General features: G+C 36.7%; 1 protein-coding gene and 1 long non-coding RNA gene across 2 annotated transcripts in view; one reads left to right on the top strand and one right to left on the bottom strand.

Moving 5' to 3' along the window:
- LOC132371959 (uncharacterized) overlaps nt 1-16,362 on the top strand; it is a 134,826-nt gene that overhangs the window by 37,873 nt on the left and 80,591 nt on the right. The gene's annotated exons all lie outside the window — the stretch shown is intronic.
- STEAP1 (STEAP family member 1) lies at nt 1,773-11,531 on the bottom strand. The gene is made up of 5 exons (XM_059932765.1): nt 11,339-11,531; nt 7,632-7,746; nt 4,971-5,483; nt 4,207-4,371; nt 1,773-2,118 (listed from the first exon to the last, which is right to left on the bottom strand). Exons 2-5 carry the CDS (start codon nt 7,713-7,715, stop codon nt 1,861-1,863), a joined length of 1,020 nt encoding a protein of 339 aa, XP_059788748.1. The 5' UTR covers nt 7,716-7,746; nt 11,339-11,531; the 3' UTR covers nt 1,773-1,860.

Below are 16,362 nucleotides of genomic sequence, written 5' to 3'. Positions count from 1 at the left end.
TCTACTCTATTTCCAGTGTGTACCCTCAACACTATCCGCAGACATGTATCTATACGTCTGAATCCCAATAGTGTATAAAATTCAAATTTATACTCCAGAAGGCTCCTTAGCCCCCATGTAATAATGAATAATCACCTTTTGTAATAGAACAAAAAGTAACAAAACTGAACTCCACTCAGTGAATGTACTAATTGTTTTTCCTAATTTGTACCATTAGTATTAGCTCTATTGTCTTTAATCATAATAAATAATTTATCTGTATAAAAGACAAGGTTTGTAGTTAGTTTTGCTAATTATGGAAAACCTCTGAAGTATAGTTGGTTGGGTTAGCAAGCCCTGATAGTTGATGTATAGTTTGCTGATAACCTGGTTCATGGTATGCTTTGGCCAATGTAGTAAGGTAAGTTCAACCGAGTTGTACATAACTCAGATGTAGAAAACTGAATTTACCTTTTCTCCTGGAAAACCTGAGTTTTATTTTGCCTGGATGTGTATCTGATCTTATTCTATTGCTTTAGTTGCATAGTCATAATCCATGTGTTTTTTAGATGGGTGTTCCATTACGGGAAAATGAAAGTTCTTTAACAACAATCATAAATATTGGATATACTAGTGTGGTAGATTCAGATAATAACTTTAAAAAAAATTTGAAGTATAGTTGATGGACAATGTTGTATTAATTACTGCTGTACAGCAAAGTGATTCAGTTATATAATATATATATATTTTTCATATTCTTTTCCATTACGGTTTATCATAGGGTATTGAATGTAGTTCTCTGTTCTATACAGTAGGACCTTTTAATTTATCCATTCTATATAAAAAAGCTTACATCTGCTAACCCCAACCTCCCACTTCATCCCTCCCCCAACCCCATCCCCCTTGGCAATTAGTAGTCTGTTCTCTATGTCTGTGATTCTGTTTCTGTTTCCTAGATAGGTTCATTTGTGTCATATTTTAGATTCCACATATAAGTGATATCATATGGTGTTTGTCTTTCTCTTTTTGACTTACCTCACTTAGTATGATAATCTCTAGTTGCATCCATGTTGCTGTAAAGGGCATTATTTTGTTCTTTTTTATGGCTGAGTAGTATCCCATTGTATATATGTACCACATCTTCTTTATCCATTCATCTCTTGATGGACATTTAGGTTGTTTCCATGTCTTGGCTATTGTAAATAGTGCTGCAATGAACACTGGGGTGCATGTATCTTTTTGAATTATAGTTTTGTCCAAATATATGCCCAGGAATGGGATTGCTGGATCATATGGTAATTCTATTTTTGGTTTTCTGAGGAACCTCCATACTGTTTTCCACAGTGGCTGCACCAACTTAAATTCCCACCAACAGTGTAGGAGGGTTTCCTTTTCTCCACACCCTCTCCAGCATTTGTTATTTGTAGACTTTTTAATGATGCCCATTCTGACTGGTGTGAGGTGGTACCTCATTGTAGTTTTGATTTGCATTTCTCTAATAATTAGCGATGTTGAGCATTTTTTCATGTGCCTATTGGCCATCAGATAATATCTTTCTTTCATGGTTCACGATAAGTTTTAAGGAGTAGCAAGGACTGGTATTTCAAGGCTTTTTATTATTTATAATGCTATGTAGTCTGACAAATCATATATGATTATTTTTTATGCTCAGCTTTACTGAACATAGAGAATGTGCTAAAGGTTATTTAACTTCTCGCTTTGAATCAAATTTGCAAGGAAATACACATATTTCAAACATCACCCATAAACAAAGAGATAGGTTAAGATCCTCAAGTGGTCATTTTATTAAACAAATACAAATTTGAAGTGTTTATGATAAAATATATCAATATTGGACAAAAATGTGTGTAAACAGCAATTCTACAACTGGGAAGACATCTTAGTTTTGTTAATGTTGGTGACATCTTCCCAACCGTGTCTAATCTTCAGTATCTTCTTTCTCAAGCATGGCAGGAGTAGAATGGCTTTGCATATCAGGACAACAATCGGAAGGAAAACAGCTATCATAAAATTTGGAGGTGTATACCATACAAATTGTTTTATATCTACCCATTTATTCCAGGCAAAAATCAATGCATGTATTGTGCCCAGCAGAAGGGAAACAATTCCTAGTTTGCTCTGCAAAAGAAAAAAAAAATTATCTTGGTGAGATTGGTTCATTTAGAGTTTATTCCATCCTATAGCAGCTAGATCTGTTTTGTTGCTTGGAAATTCTTCCATTCATCTCCATTTGTTTTCCTATTACGTTTCTTGACAATGTCCACTCATATATTTCCATTCTTTTTACATGTGGGTAATGCCTTTGTCTCCAGACTATCTAAGTTGAGAAAATTCACAACCATTCTCCTTTTGGTCTCAGAAAATTGATAACATTGCCTTCCCTTTCTCCATACCTTGTTCTTCTCTCTTATGACATTTATTTTATGATGCTTTGTCTCTTGTGCATTTGCCTTAATTCTGCTTATCAAGAGACACCTAAAATCAGAGACTCTGTCTTACTCATCACAGGATCCCTGCAGAATCAACACAATGCTGAGCACATTTTAGGTGCTCAATAAATATTGGCGGGTTGACTGAAGATCAGTGCAAAAATCAACTTGATATTGGTGATCTTTATCAATTACAAAGGCAACTAAAGTGACTGACTGTGATTTTGGTATATTAATACTAAAGTGCTTGACCTTGGTCTTTGTTAAAAAAAATCAAACATTTTGATAAAGTGGAAAAATACCAACAATTATTTCAATGTTTTAACAAAACACAGAGATATGGAGATGTGAAGAAAATATCAGCTTGCATTGGGATACTTGGCACCATCCAGATAATGTTACTTAAAAAGAATTGTTCACCTATGTAGTTTTATGGAATTCTGACAATAGCTCTTCTAGATATCTTCTGACTTCTATTCACTTTACAGGAAATGTTCACTAGACTGTCAGAATGAATCCAAGTCACAATTATTCAGCAGTAAGCCCCAATGAATACAACCAAATAGCTAAGTTTATATTTTCAGATATAAATCTCCAAGGTAAATCATAGAGTAGCCAGTTCTTGGATTGTAAATGAAAAGCTGCTAGGTTATTAATTGAAAAATATAAGTAATTGGTTGAAGATTGATTTACCAAATGTGTATTGTATACATATTATGGGCTAGGTATTGTACACAGAGTGGAATGGGTTGGGTTGTCAAGATACAGCGCTTGAATTTGTAATGAAATCTGTAAAGTGATGCACAGCATATGTGTGACAGGCAGAGCAATGTAAGAAGAGAGTTATTTAATGAGGAACAGACAACTCCAATGGCTATCAAGCTAAACCTACAAAATCAGCAAATATTGCGCCTGGAAAATGTGGCACCATCTCTAAACCACATTCAAATAATTCAGATGGAGACATTCTTTCCAGCTTAATCAGAGGTCCTGATAAGGTGTCTGTTGGAGTATATGCATGGATGTGTACAAAGGATAGTGAGGATTAACTGACTTTGTGGGAATTTCCAAAGATGTCCACCCATAAAAGTTAAAGCTATGTACATAATTTAAAAAATCTTGGCAGCGCTTAGGACTGAATTAAGTTTAGTCCTTTGAATCTTGTCAGACATGGATCCCATTGTTCTTTCTAGGGTGTAATCTACCACTAGGAAGTTAACCTCAGTAAATCTGAGACAGTTTTGAATTCCAGGAATATTGAGAAACTTCAAGTGAATAAGCTACATAAAATGTAACTTGGAAAAAGAAGCTTTTAAAATTAGATATTAGAATACCTTTGGTAGATAAAACTCCATATTTCAAGGAGGATAGTACAAAGCTGTGTAACTTAAAAGGCATGAATAAAATCAGAGGATAGGCAAAATTTTTTTTTTTTTTACTTTTGGAGAACTAAAAACAATATTTAATTTCTAAAATACCACATTTGTTGTTGCTAGATAGACAGCAAATTGTCCAACAAGCTTCAAATGTTAGAAATCATATTTTTCTTTGAGTAATGCCTCTTATATATGTCTAGAAAACACCTCTCCTATTTGTCAGCAAGAGGGAAAAATGATGAGAGCACATTTTTAATTGGAACAAGTGTGAGATCTTTGCTATTGGAAAACCATCTGTTATTTTTTTATGGGGTAAAGTCAATATACTTGAGGATATTATAAGCTTAAAAAGAAGATTTCCCTCTCTGAGGGACCAGAGTTTTTTTATATATATAATTTACCTGAATATAGTGAAATTCTCTCCATGTCAAAGAGTCGCTCACAGATGGAATAGACGTCACAGCCAACAGAGCCAGTATTGCAAGTGCCACAATTCCTAGAGACACATAAATTTCCATTCTCCAAACATCATGCTCAATCCAGGCATCTTCTTTATTTTGTTGGACCTAAGAGAGGGTGAAAAGAGGAAGGAAAAAATGCAAACAACACTTGTTTCCAGTATAAGAGCCTCCTTCTACGCTCCCTCTACTATGGAGGACCTGATAACTAGGGGCCTCCACAAATTTATGACTTTATTTTTGCATTTCTCTAAGAGAAATGACATAGGAGCTATTGATCTTTTTCCTTGAACGCAACATTTATATAATCTGTTTTATTAATTTATATAATAGTTATTTGATGGTTAGAATTGTCATATGTGTGCATATATGGTAAATAAGCAGAAAATAGGAACAATTAGCATTAAAAAGAAATCTTCTGAGGGTGGTGGAAGATTGAAATGTGGCTCTCTCCATGAACAAAATACTTGTTTATGTTGTTAAAGTTGTAGTTTACTATTTTCAGCTTAGAAAACATTCCTCAAAGTAGAATTATACAACCAAGCCCCAATGAAGAGTTATAATAAAAAATTTTTAAAAGCACATTACTTTCTCAACACAGGGTTTCAACAGAGGTTTGGGGTACTGATATTAAAATAAGAAACAGTTAATTTGTTAGGAGACTTAGACTTTTTAGTTTAGTGATATTGTCAGTAATGTCATCCTACCTGTTGATATGCCCAGTTTAGCAACTTGTATCTGTAGGATCGTCTCATTGGATAGGATAAGCTGTAAACTGCATGCAGTACAGCAAAAAAGAAACTGAGAAGACCAAATTGCTTTCTTGTTACCATCCACCTATCCAACCAATGTGGAAATTTCTTATACTTGGTTCCATTATGAAGCTGCACAACTGCTGCTATCACACCTGGCAAATAAACCAGTGCCAAGAGGGTGATGGAAACCATTGGCAAGACTTTGTTGATGACCAGGATCGGAATTTTATAAAAATACTGTTGATGGGAAGTTACAAAAGGGTGAATTATTTCCCTCAGAAGAGTGTAAAGAAAAGTCAGAGATGATACGATAGCAGCGATTTTAATTGGCAAACGCCACTTTGGAAAGAGTTCCTGTTTGTGCTGAAGCTCTGGGGGGCAATCAAATTCATCACAATGGGTTGTTTGGTGCAAGTGCAAAAGCACAGGTCTTTTCGGTGCACTGGTCTCTCTTGAATCCTTATTCTACAAAGGAAAGAAAATAAACATCTTAAAATTGAACAAAACAGTGGGATGTCTCTCAGACTAATTACTTACTGCTCATTGTACTTATCAGTAAAAAAGGACACTTTGAACCTTGCTTTTGGACACTGGTTAGTGGAAGGTGGCATAGACTATGTGGCAATGATCAAAGGTGCACTTAGTTATCCTACCTTACTTGGGGTTCTCCATAATTTCTGTTACTCATTTTTCTTTAAGTCAAAAGAAATACATGCTTCAGATACCTCCACTAGAGCTCAGACCATTGTGTTTCTATCTTGAAAGTGTAAAAGAATGAAATAATGCAACTGGGAAACAAAAACTGAAAAACTTAAAAAAAAATCCAGAAATCTTTGGTAAAAATAATAACACTTGTAAGTAGTCATAGTTGTATTTGTTTTATAATTTCTTTTGGTTACTGAACAACTCTCTGCAAACTCCATTCATTCAAGTACAAAGGAACAGGAATAATATAGTCATTACTATTAGATAAAAATATGTAATTTCCATCATGTAGTCTTTTTTTAAATTAATGTTTATTGGAGTATAGTTGATTTACAACGTTGTGTTAGTTTCTGCTGTACAGCAAAGTGAATCAGTTATACATATATGTATATCCACTCTTTTTTAGATTCTTTTCCCGTATAGGTCATTACAGAGTATTGAGTAGAGTTCCCTGTGCTATACAGTAGTTTCTTATTAGTTATCCATCTTATATATAGTAGTATGTATATGACAATCCCAATCTCCCAACTTATCCCTCCCCCCATCATGTAGTCTTATATTCATAAAATATCTCATTTGTATAAGTACTAATAGACGAATAGTCTATTAAAACGGTACAAAGGCTATATAAGTAGTTAAATCCCACAGGGATGATCTATTTCCTGAGAAAGTTATATTTCTTTACCCAGTTGCATTTCTAGGTAGTCAAAAATTCAAAAGAAGTTTGCACTGAATATTATGTCACTTCCCCAACTGACTGATATACCAGCAAATTAAAAAAAACAAAAACCCCTCAAAATAAGAACTTATAGCAGAGTATTTCATATTGTGTTACTTTATGAACAAATTTACTTTCTCACCTAATATGTTATTCCTAATTTCTTATAGCTCTATATGTAGACCCATAACATTTTAATGCTCAGAATGATGTTAGTGATTATCTTGTTCATTTCCTCATTTTATGCAGAGTAACTTTAATTCGCATAGTTCTCTATAATTTTTAGTGTTTAAAAATGACCTCTTGCCATTTGACTTTTACTTTCAGTAACAAATCACTATTACATCCAATGCTTTTTCCAATTACTCCATTTAGAAGGGAGTTGAGCATTATACAGCTTCTGCCATCTCTGCATGTTAAAACAATCAACGGATATCAATTTTCTGGTTATGCGTGAAGAATCATGGAACAGGAAGTAAGACAGTTCACTTGAAAAATGAAGATGATTTTATTTTATGCACACTTATTTTAGACAGTATGTACTTGTACTACCTTATTTTTCCTATTAATATAATTAAGATAAAATAAATACTTTCTGTTAAAACTGTAGTTGAGATCACTTAGAAAGGTAAAAAGAGTTTGGAAGCAAAATTTTCCACCACTTGTTCAGTCAAATAATTTAGTAAGAAACATTTAATCTTGATGTGGGGCAAAAGTGTGACAATGATTCTTACTCCAAAGTTGAATTTATTTGGTTAAACAGTGAATCATCAATTAACTTGATGATCTCTTGGTAAGCTGCCATGGAGCCTATGAAAAAAACAGTTTACAAAACTACTGTTATATGGGCATTGATGACTTTTTCAAAAAACTTAGGCCCACAGAATGTTAGAAAGAATTGGAAGGGCTTTGGAGATGATCTGGTCCAACTCTCTCACTTTGTAGATAAACCAAGACCCAGGATTTTCAGTGACTTATTCAAGGTTATTCAGCTAAGTCCATGACAGTCAAGGTACAACTCCTCTCATAGCCCACACTGCCTTTACCATCACAGTATCAGTGCCAGGAATCAGAGTAAAGATATCAGCAGACTAGGGTGAAAATCACTTTTATAACACTAGGAGATATAGAACAGCATTTGAATTATTTATAGATTTTAATTAATTAATTAATTAATATTATTATTTTACCAAATAACCATCTTCTTCTAGATTTCTCCTGGGCTTCATTTTCCAAAGTTCGTCTTGGTTTGTGATGTCTTGTCTGCTCTCCATTAATTCTATAAAATAGTATGGCCTCAGCCACCTGTGAAAATAAACATAATTATCTTCTTCACATCTATGCTATTTATGATATTAATGTTTGATAGGGCAATATGAAAAATTTACTCATATAAGGGCTAAAGTGGCAGATAAAGTGCAATTTAAAATATAGACTGATTGACTCATTTAACCTCACATTATAATCTGTAAGAATTCAAACAAGTGCCCTTGTGTCAATAGTGTTTTTCTTTGTCCAACTATCAGTGCAATGAATGACCCAGGTGTCTATATGGAATTCAAAGGGTCAGATGTTGCCTTTTATTTTAGGAGACTTTAACTCCAGGTGCTCATTTGGAAGAAAGTCAACTGCCTTCAAAGGTGAATAGAATTAGGAATGTGGTTTTTTGAGAGTAACAATGTTGTCAATGGAGGTTGGAGTTTGCTGATGTAAGATTATACTTCAGGAAGTTGTGTTTAATAGACTTTTGGGGTTGACACTGGAATCTGAAATAATGGTGAAATGATTTTATGGGGAAATGTACTCTGAGTTTCAGAAAATGAACAGAATAGACACTCTTGGTAAGGTGAACGCTGACATCAGCATAAAGGACTGAAAGGTTGTCTTAAAAGAGTGCCATTTTCCCATCGGAGTCACAGGCTGGTTTTTGTTTGCAAGACAATGCGTTGCTAGCATATTTCCAGTGGGGTTGTTGATGTGTTCAATCATTGACATGCCCACTCTCCTGGTTAACCCTGTGGAAATTATTTTGTCACAGTTCCTGCCAGATAAAAGAATCTTTTCCTTAACACTGTCCACAGATCCTCATTTGGGCTTGGTGTAACATTTTTTAGGAAAGGGAAACATATGATGTCACAACATTATTCACTGTTTTATTAGTTCTAAATTTATTTCCAGAGGAATACATTGCCAATTTATTCTTTATGAAATTCAGTAAGAAAACAGATTAGATATATAACCATTTGATTGACAGAAACATTCCAAGTGTTTCTGAATTTTAGACCACCTGTAATACTTTATTAAGTGGAAAGTTGTTTCTAGCAGTTTAAAACACTTAAAACATTCTCCAACTTTTAAAGGTTTGATTTTCACAGAGAATAAAGAGGAGTCATCTTTACATAATGCCAACATGTGCCTTTGTTGAAGTGCTCTAAGAACATTTTCCATATGTTACTTATTTCAAAATTTCACAATATTCATGCTGAGAATATTTGTTTTGTTCTGTGCACATTCTTTTCCCACTATTTTATGATCTAAAACATTTCCTCCATCCAGAGAAATGCCCTTCTTTGGCCATAGAAGTGGGCATATGACTCAGTCTTGACTAATGACAGTTCTCTATTCTGTTCATCACACTGATTGGCTTAGGGATGGCACACAACTCTAGCTGAACCAATTAGAGTCCTTCTCTGATGTTTATATTTGGAAATGAAAGATAAAGAGAAGATGTCTTTAATATTCTGTTATATTGGGATGATAGAAGCCTACCATGCTTTCTTCTACATGCTGTAAGGAGGAAGATGTCTTCAAAAGGACAGAAGAAAGCCAACACACAGAAGCCTAAGCAAGAAATGGGGAAAGACACAGGAGTCTGGCATATTTAAATATTTAGAGTTTCTGAGACCAGATCCTGAATTTTTCAGTTACACAAGCCAATACAATCCCTATTTTGCTTAAGTTAGTTTGAGTAAGGTGTATATCACTGGCATTTTAAAGAGTTCCGAGTAAAGCATATGCCAATCTTCAAGTATCTATGAACTCAAATCTATGACAGACATTGAGGAGGAAAAAGAGAAATGAGATTCCGTGTCTGCTCTGGAGGGGTTTTACAGTCTATTTGCTTAAGAAGTATTATTCCAAATCATTTGGTGATTTAACCAACATTATTAATATAGTAATTTGGGGGTGTGTATATGACTAGGAATACAAGTTTTACTTACTGTAATCAAACACAAGAAATAATTCACCATGCTTGGGAGATGTGTTAACTGTGAGTTTCAGGATGGCAAAGATGTTAACATACAAATCTACACTTTTTAAATATTAAGTCATTAACTATACTGTGAACAACCAGGTAGGCAGTGGGAATATAAAGTTAAATGAGATGGAGACTCTGCTTTCAAAAAGCTTAAAGTCTAGGAGAGAAGGCAGACATTTCAAGAACTGCATGGTAGCGCAATGCATCGGAAAGGAAGACAAAGTTTTATGGACAGATGGTGGCATGGGAAGGGTGAGGGCTCTCTTCAGGACCTGGTCCTGGAGCATCTAGCAAGTTGGTAGTATTTGCTGATTGAGGGCCACTCTGCACAGAATCTGGGTGAAAAGCCAGAGTGGCCCTGGAGAGGTATCCAACCATTCGTCCGCATGGTAGGGAGACCGTACTGAAGAGCAAAGCCAAGGAAAAACCCCAGGCAGTTAGGGAGCTTGTTGACTGTGTCACCCACAGTCCACCTTGTACCCTGAAGCCAAGAAAACAAAATAGCAGTCAAATAAAATATGTTGGTTTCCCTCAGACATTAACCAAATATATAATTTAAATTCTACAATAAAATCTTTTCATCAACAAAAACAACAGGAAACAGCACGGTATTCAGATGTTAGGAACTCCAGAATTTGACCCAAAGTTCTCTTTCGTCTCCATTAAAAAGCAAAGCCTATTTCTGATGGGACTGTTGCATTTTGCTGGACCAGGACCTGACGTTCCTGCTAAATATTGACACAGTCCAACTGACTTATGTTTATGTGGAAGAATTTAGAATATGAAGACACTCAATGACTGGGATACATGGTCAGTTGCACTGCATTTCCAAATCTTCTACACTTTTAACTGCAAACTTACTTTAGCACATTTAACTATGTGAAGGGGAGGTGTTTTTCTTCACTGGGCTGTGTTGTTAGGCATTGCTTCCTCCCTGTGCTTAACATTCTGTGCTAAACGAATGACCTTTTATTCAATAAGGATTTTTTTTTTTTTTTTTTTTTTTTTTTTACGGAAAGAACAGAGTCAAGAATTCGGAAGTGTTCGTACATTTTATGTCTACAAACCACTTCCAGTGGATTTCACACCTGACACATATAAAGCCTTGATTGACTATTTGGAGGGAACCTGAATCCTGAGATCCTGAAAGAGTCGGACTAATGTTCCAAGGACTTAAAATGAAAACTCTCTGTTACTAGGAAACTTGAAGACGAGTTGCACGATTTTAATTTAAGTAGTACGTACCAATCATTCATCAACACTATGCAAACTCGTGGCGATTTTGCCAAGTTGGAAAACTTGCCATCAGAACCCAACCTAAGGACAAACTTAATAACTCATCATATCCCCTGAGTCCCCAGGGAAAAGGCTTTCCTGTGAGTCCCCGGCTCCCAGCCCCCTGGACCAGCCACAGTGGAGCGGTGTGCTCCGCGGAGAGCTCGCTGGAAGGCAGCGTGTCCCAGAGCGGCGCGCAAGGGGCAAATTGAGCTGCGCTCGCCCCGAAGCGCCGCTGCTTCAGTCCTGGGAGGGCTCGCAACCCCCTACACTCCTCCCGATGCTGGGAGCCCGTGCCCGGCCTCGCAGGGACACCGAGAGGCAGGGAGCAAGCGGCGAGCCAGAACGATTCAAGGGACTCACCCGTCTCTCGGCGTGATCTGACGGTAAGTCGCGGCCGCAGCACCGGCCCGGAGGTGCCAGCCCCGCTCGGCGCCCGAGCCTCGGGAGCGCGAGCCTGCTCTGCCTGGGCAGACTCCGCCCCCTTGTCAATTGTCCGTCCAGCGCCACCTGCCGGTGCCGGGCGTCCGCAGGGCTCCTGCTTGGCTGGACAGTCCTGGCAAGGTCCCAGAGCCGAACCTAGGATTTCCCTACGTAGCCATCCGGCCGCTCCCGGTTTTCTTTCAAAGAGCCCTGTCTTCTGCCTGCGGTCGGCTCTGCACCCTCTCGATCCTCTCGATATTCTCCTCTTCTCTCCTTTTCCCTCCCTGCCTCCCTCCCTTCCGTCCTTCTTCTCGCCTACTTTAATCTCCTAACTAATGAACATTCGTGCAATTCTTTAGAGCAGTGGTTCTCAAACTCTAACATGTATTTCCTGTAGGGCTTATTAAAACACCGATCTGTCGTGTCCACCCCCCTCCCTCCAAACCCCCTCTCCTCCACCTCGCCCACGTTTCCTGTTTAGTAGATCCGGGATGGGGCCTGAGATTCTGCATTTTCTAACAGTTCCCAGGTGATGCTGAAGCACTCTCAGATCACCCTGTGAGAACTTAGCTAACTCATTTTAGAGCTTCAGCGCTTAGCTAACTCATTTAAAACTTCACAGCAGCTCTTTGAAGTGGCTGTAATTTACAATTTCCAAATCCGAATCTGAATCTCTGAATCTCTTTTGCCCCCTAAATTGTCGAAATCTTGTATCTTAAACCGCACAAACCCCGTACCCTAGCTGAATAAATCCTTAAACCCGACGTTCGCTCTTTCCCTTCCCCGCCTCTGATATTAAAGCCACCTTCCCATACCCTAACCCAATCAAGCACTGCAGACCTAAAGTTGTGTTACTGTCACTATTTAAAAGTTTAAGGTTGTTTGTAAAATATGAGGGGTATGGAGAAAGAGCGAATGTGAGCGGGGGATTTACTCCTCTGAGTTGGAACCAGCCTCAGGGTAGAGGATCTGAGACCTGAATTGCAACGTCTGAGGATTTGGTGTATAACATCCCCAGAACTAATCTGATTAGGAAAAGTAAAGGAAAATAAACTCTCAACTGCATTTTTTCTTGATTGTCTTTTATTCATAGCTAGGGCCCCTAGGACTGTTCATATTTTAATATGTAATTTTCTGTAGTCATTGACTGTCCACAGGGTAATGTTAAAACCCTTTGAAGATTAATTTACCATGGACTGATTCCTTGTGGTAGAAATAGAATCTTACACTTTTTATTTCTAGCAAAACTAGAAAATAATCATTTTTAAAAGTTTTAGAAAAAAAAAATCTCTGTTTATAGCACAGATTACGAAAATTAAGACAAATTGCTAAATGTGTCTAAGCATTGTTGAATTTTAAAAATGATGATAGGTCATAAATCATCAAACAAAACAATATGATTTTATTCTTTAAGATTTGATAGAACGAAGGTCATTCACTTTTTTATAATTTATTTTGCATGTGATGAGGGCAAGGAAGTTAATATTATATTAATATAAATTGGCTAATTGTAGCAAGCTCCACTTAAAACTGCTTTTCCTGTTTAATTAAAACATTTGGAATCAAGCCCCAAATACTTTTGCTTTATAATTAGACCAACAATTTTATTTCCACACTTCTTCCGAAAGTTTTTTTGTTCAGTTTTTTAGTGAGGTGAATAAATACAGTATGTTTCAAAGGAAAATGATTGAAAATGTGAGGTTATTTACTAATTAGTTTGTAGAGTTTATAAAGGCAACAGAACATTGGATTAAAAAACCATAGTATTAAAGAACTTTGATTGAGTTATCAGGAGTTAGTATTACAGACCAAATTTCTACAATTTTTGCATATATGTGATCTGTGATTTGGGTATGAGATGAAGGAAAAGATTTTTTTTTTTTTTTGAGAAATACAAAGCCAAAGCATCTGAAAATACTCTGAGTCAGCCTCTATAGCACATACTTTATAAAACCAGTATGGCTTGTGGAAAACAACGCTATGCTATTGCAAATGTTGAAAAGCAGATTGCTAGTTTCGGTATGACTTGCGAGAAGTAGAGGAATTTAAAATAGGAATTCAACTGTGAGTTACTAACCAATTTGGATCATTCAGAATATTTTGTAATAAACTTAAACTCTAGCAAGAAAGCATATTAACAAAACAGTTCTTCAATCTTATTTAGGGTCAAATACTAAACTAGTGATTTCACAGTAACATGTCATGGGGAAAATATAACAATTTAGAATCCGTGAGTACTTTTACTTGACCAAAAAGCAACCTAATCTTAGAATTTGATGGGACTGCCATTTAAGAGGTAAATGGAGTATAGTGGTGTGAGAGATAAAAAATGATCATACTGTTAAAGTTAATCAAAATGATCAATAGTAAATTGTACGTGGATGACAGGAACTGTATTTAGTTTTTCTCCTTCGGAAATCAAACTAACTCCTAAGGGCACAGTAAGTCAAACAATGTTCAACAGTATTTCCAAGTCTACCTCTTACTGTGTAACAATGGTCAAACTTATTTTAAGAGGAGGCAGAAATTACCTAAAGTTCATGGGGAAATATTTTGTCCAAATGATTGTTTTAGCACAGACATGGTAAAGCTCTACTGGCCTAATTTTCTGATTCTACTAGTCTCATATGATAAATTCTCTTCACTAGTTCAAGATCTTCTGGTAGAGTAATGCTCAAAGTATGTGGTCAGTTAGCCCCCAATGTCTGTGGGTGAAAGTGGTCAGGGGCAGAAAGAATCCACCCCCGGGATTGGAGGTTTTTAAAAAATTCCTCCATGTATTTCCCCCCAGCTCAAGCCCTTTTTTGCTTATTCACCAACACAGTTAACAGTCAACATCTGTTCTAGGCGGATTTTAAGAATTGGTGGTTTATTTCAAGGCTCACAGATCCATTTCTGCCCAAATACTGCTTAATTATGATGTTCAAAATTCTGTGACAAAATATATCCTATTGCCTTTAAATCTGTTGTAATCTATGAAAAGGTACCTGCAAATGGCATCACATTAAGCCTTACCAGTTATTTACATCCTACTATCATCGAATATTTCAGTACTTTTTTGAAAGTATGTTCTGACAGAGAGAGTGAAATATAAGGGTGTTGAAGATGGATACTGGAAGGCTGTGAAGGGGTTATACCTTAGGGAAAAACAGAAGCATTGGAGCCAAAAGGACAGATTTCACCACCTTCATAGTATTACTTAACTAGGCAATTTCTCCTTTCCCCACATCTCCATATCAAATGATACATGTTGGTGAAAAAAAGTATCTTCTTTAAACCACTCTATCTTGATCTCCTTTGTTATAGTAGCTTAGTCCATACCCGAGCTTGTTTGATATTATATTACAGCACTTTTCAGAATTAGCCTGTATTGGAGATTTTTATATGTGTTTCTTTTACCCTCATTAAACTGTGAGCTTTAAGAGAGCAGAGACCTTGCCATTTTTATCTTTGTATCTCTTGTAATTTAGAGTTTGGTGGAACAGACTTGTATATGTTTGTGGAATGTGATTTTACCCCTGGAAATAATATGATGGAAAAAAAATTTTTTTTCCTTTATCCATTCATCCACTGATGGACACATAGCCATTCATCTATGTTTGCTATCATAAATAATGATGCAGTGAACATAGAGGTGCAGATATCTTTTCAGCATAGTGATTTCATTTCCTTCAGGTATATACCCAGAAATGGAATTGCTGGATCATATGGTAGTTCTATTTTTAATTTTTTTTTATACTGTTTTCATAGTGGCTGTACTAATTTACATTCCCACCAACAATATATAAGGGTTCCCTCTTCTCCATATCCTTGCCAGCTGGCATTTTTTTCTTACTCCAAGTTTAATCTTTTATCAGTTTGATTATGAAGTAATTTTGAGGAAACCATCCAGAAGACTATTTAAAATGTGAATTTACATTCAGCAAAGCTAATGACAAATCTCACCTTATTATCTTGAGATATTAGCTGAGGATACTGTATACATGCTATGTTGGGGATGTATACATGAATAGGGCGTGTGATCAATAGTGAGAGAAACCTTTGTTGTTGGCAAAGGGGAACATGGAAAGGTTCAGTAGGAGAACCAGGAGCCTCAGATACTTCTTCCTCTGCACTCTCCTTATAGTGTATTCAGCCTTCTTTGCTAGAGTGGAAACTGCTGGAGGGCAGGGATCATTTCTTTCCATTTGACTCCTCAGACTTAGTAAGAACATAGTATATAGTGAAAAGCTGATAAATACCTATTGAATGAAGAGTTCCTTGGGGAGAATTTAAGTTGGGGCAAGTGGTCAACAATGTCAAGTACTATTAAAAGTCAAATAAGATAGGAAATAAAAAAGAGTCTGTTGGGCACATGAAAAAAATGCTCAACATCACTAATCATCAGAGAAATGCAAATCAAAACCACAGTGAGATATCACCTCATACCTGTCAGAATGCCTGTCGTCAAAAAGACAACAAATAGGGGCTTCCCTGGTGGCGCAGTGGTTGAGAATCTGCCTGCCAATGCAGGGGACACGGGTTTGAGCCCTGGTCTGGGAAGATCCCACATGCCGCGGAGCAACTGGGCCCGTGAGCCACAATTACTGAGCCTGCGCGTCTGGAGCCTGTGCTTCACAACAGGAGAGGCCGCGATAGTGAGAGGCCTGTGCACCGCGATGAAGAGTGGCCCCCGCTTGCCACAACTATAGAAAGCCCTCGCAGAGAAACGAAGACCCAACACAGCCATTAAAAAAAAAAAAAAAAAAGACAACAAATAATAAATGTTGATAAGGATGTAGAGAAAAGGGGACCCTAGTACACTGTCGGAATGTAAACTGGTGTAGCCACTATGGAAATCAGTATGGAGGTTCCTCAAAAATTAAAACTACCATATGATCCAGCAGTTCCACTCCAGGATATATATCTGAAGAAAACAAAAACACTAATATGAAAAGATACATACACCCTGATGTTCACAGAAG

This window comes from Balaenoptera ricei, chromosome 9 (assembly GCF_028023285.1).
Source record: "Balaenoptera ricei isolate mBalRic1 chromosome 9, mBalRic1.hap2, whole genome shotgun sequence".
NCBI lineage: Eukaryota > Metazoa > Chordata > Mammalia > Artiodactyla > Balaenopteridae > Balaenoptera > Balaenoptera ricei.
This window is presented reverse-complemented; position numbering and strand designations above follow the sequence as displayed.

Bases quoted from the DNA above. Each gene is read 5' to 3' on its own strand.
- STEAP1 (XM_059932765.1), bottom strand. From the start codon at position 7,715: ATGGAGAGCAGACAAGACATCACAAACCAAGACGAACTTTGGAAAATG. The intron at 5,484-7,631 runs GTAAAATAATAA...TTTCCTTTGTAG, and splicing joins TAGAAGAAGATGGTTATTTG to AATAAGGATTCAAGAGAGAC. The intron at 4,372-4,970 runs GTAGGATGACAT...ACCCTCTCTTAG, and splicing joins TAAACTGGGCATATCAACAG to GTCCAACAAAATAAAGAAGA.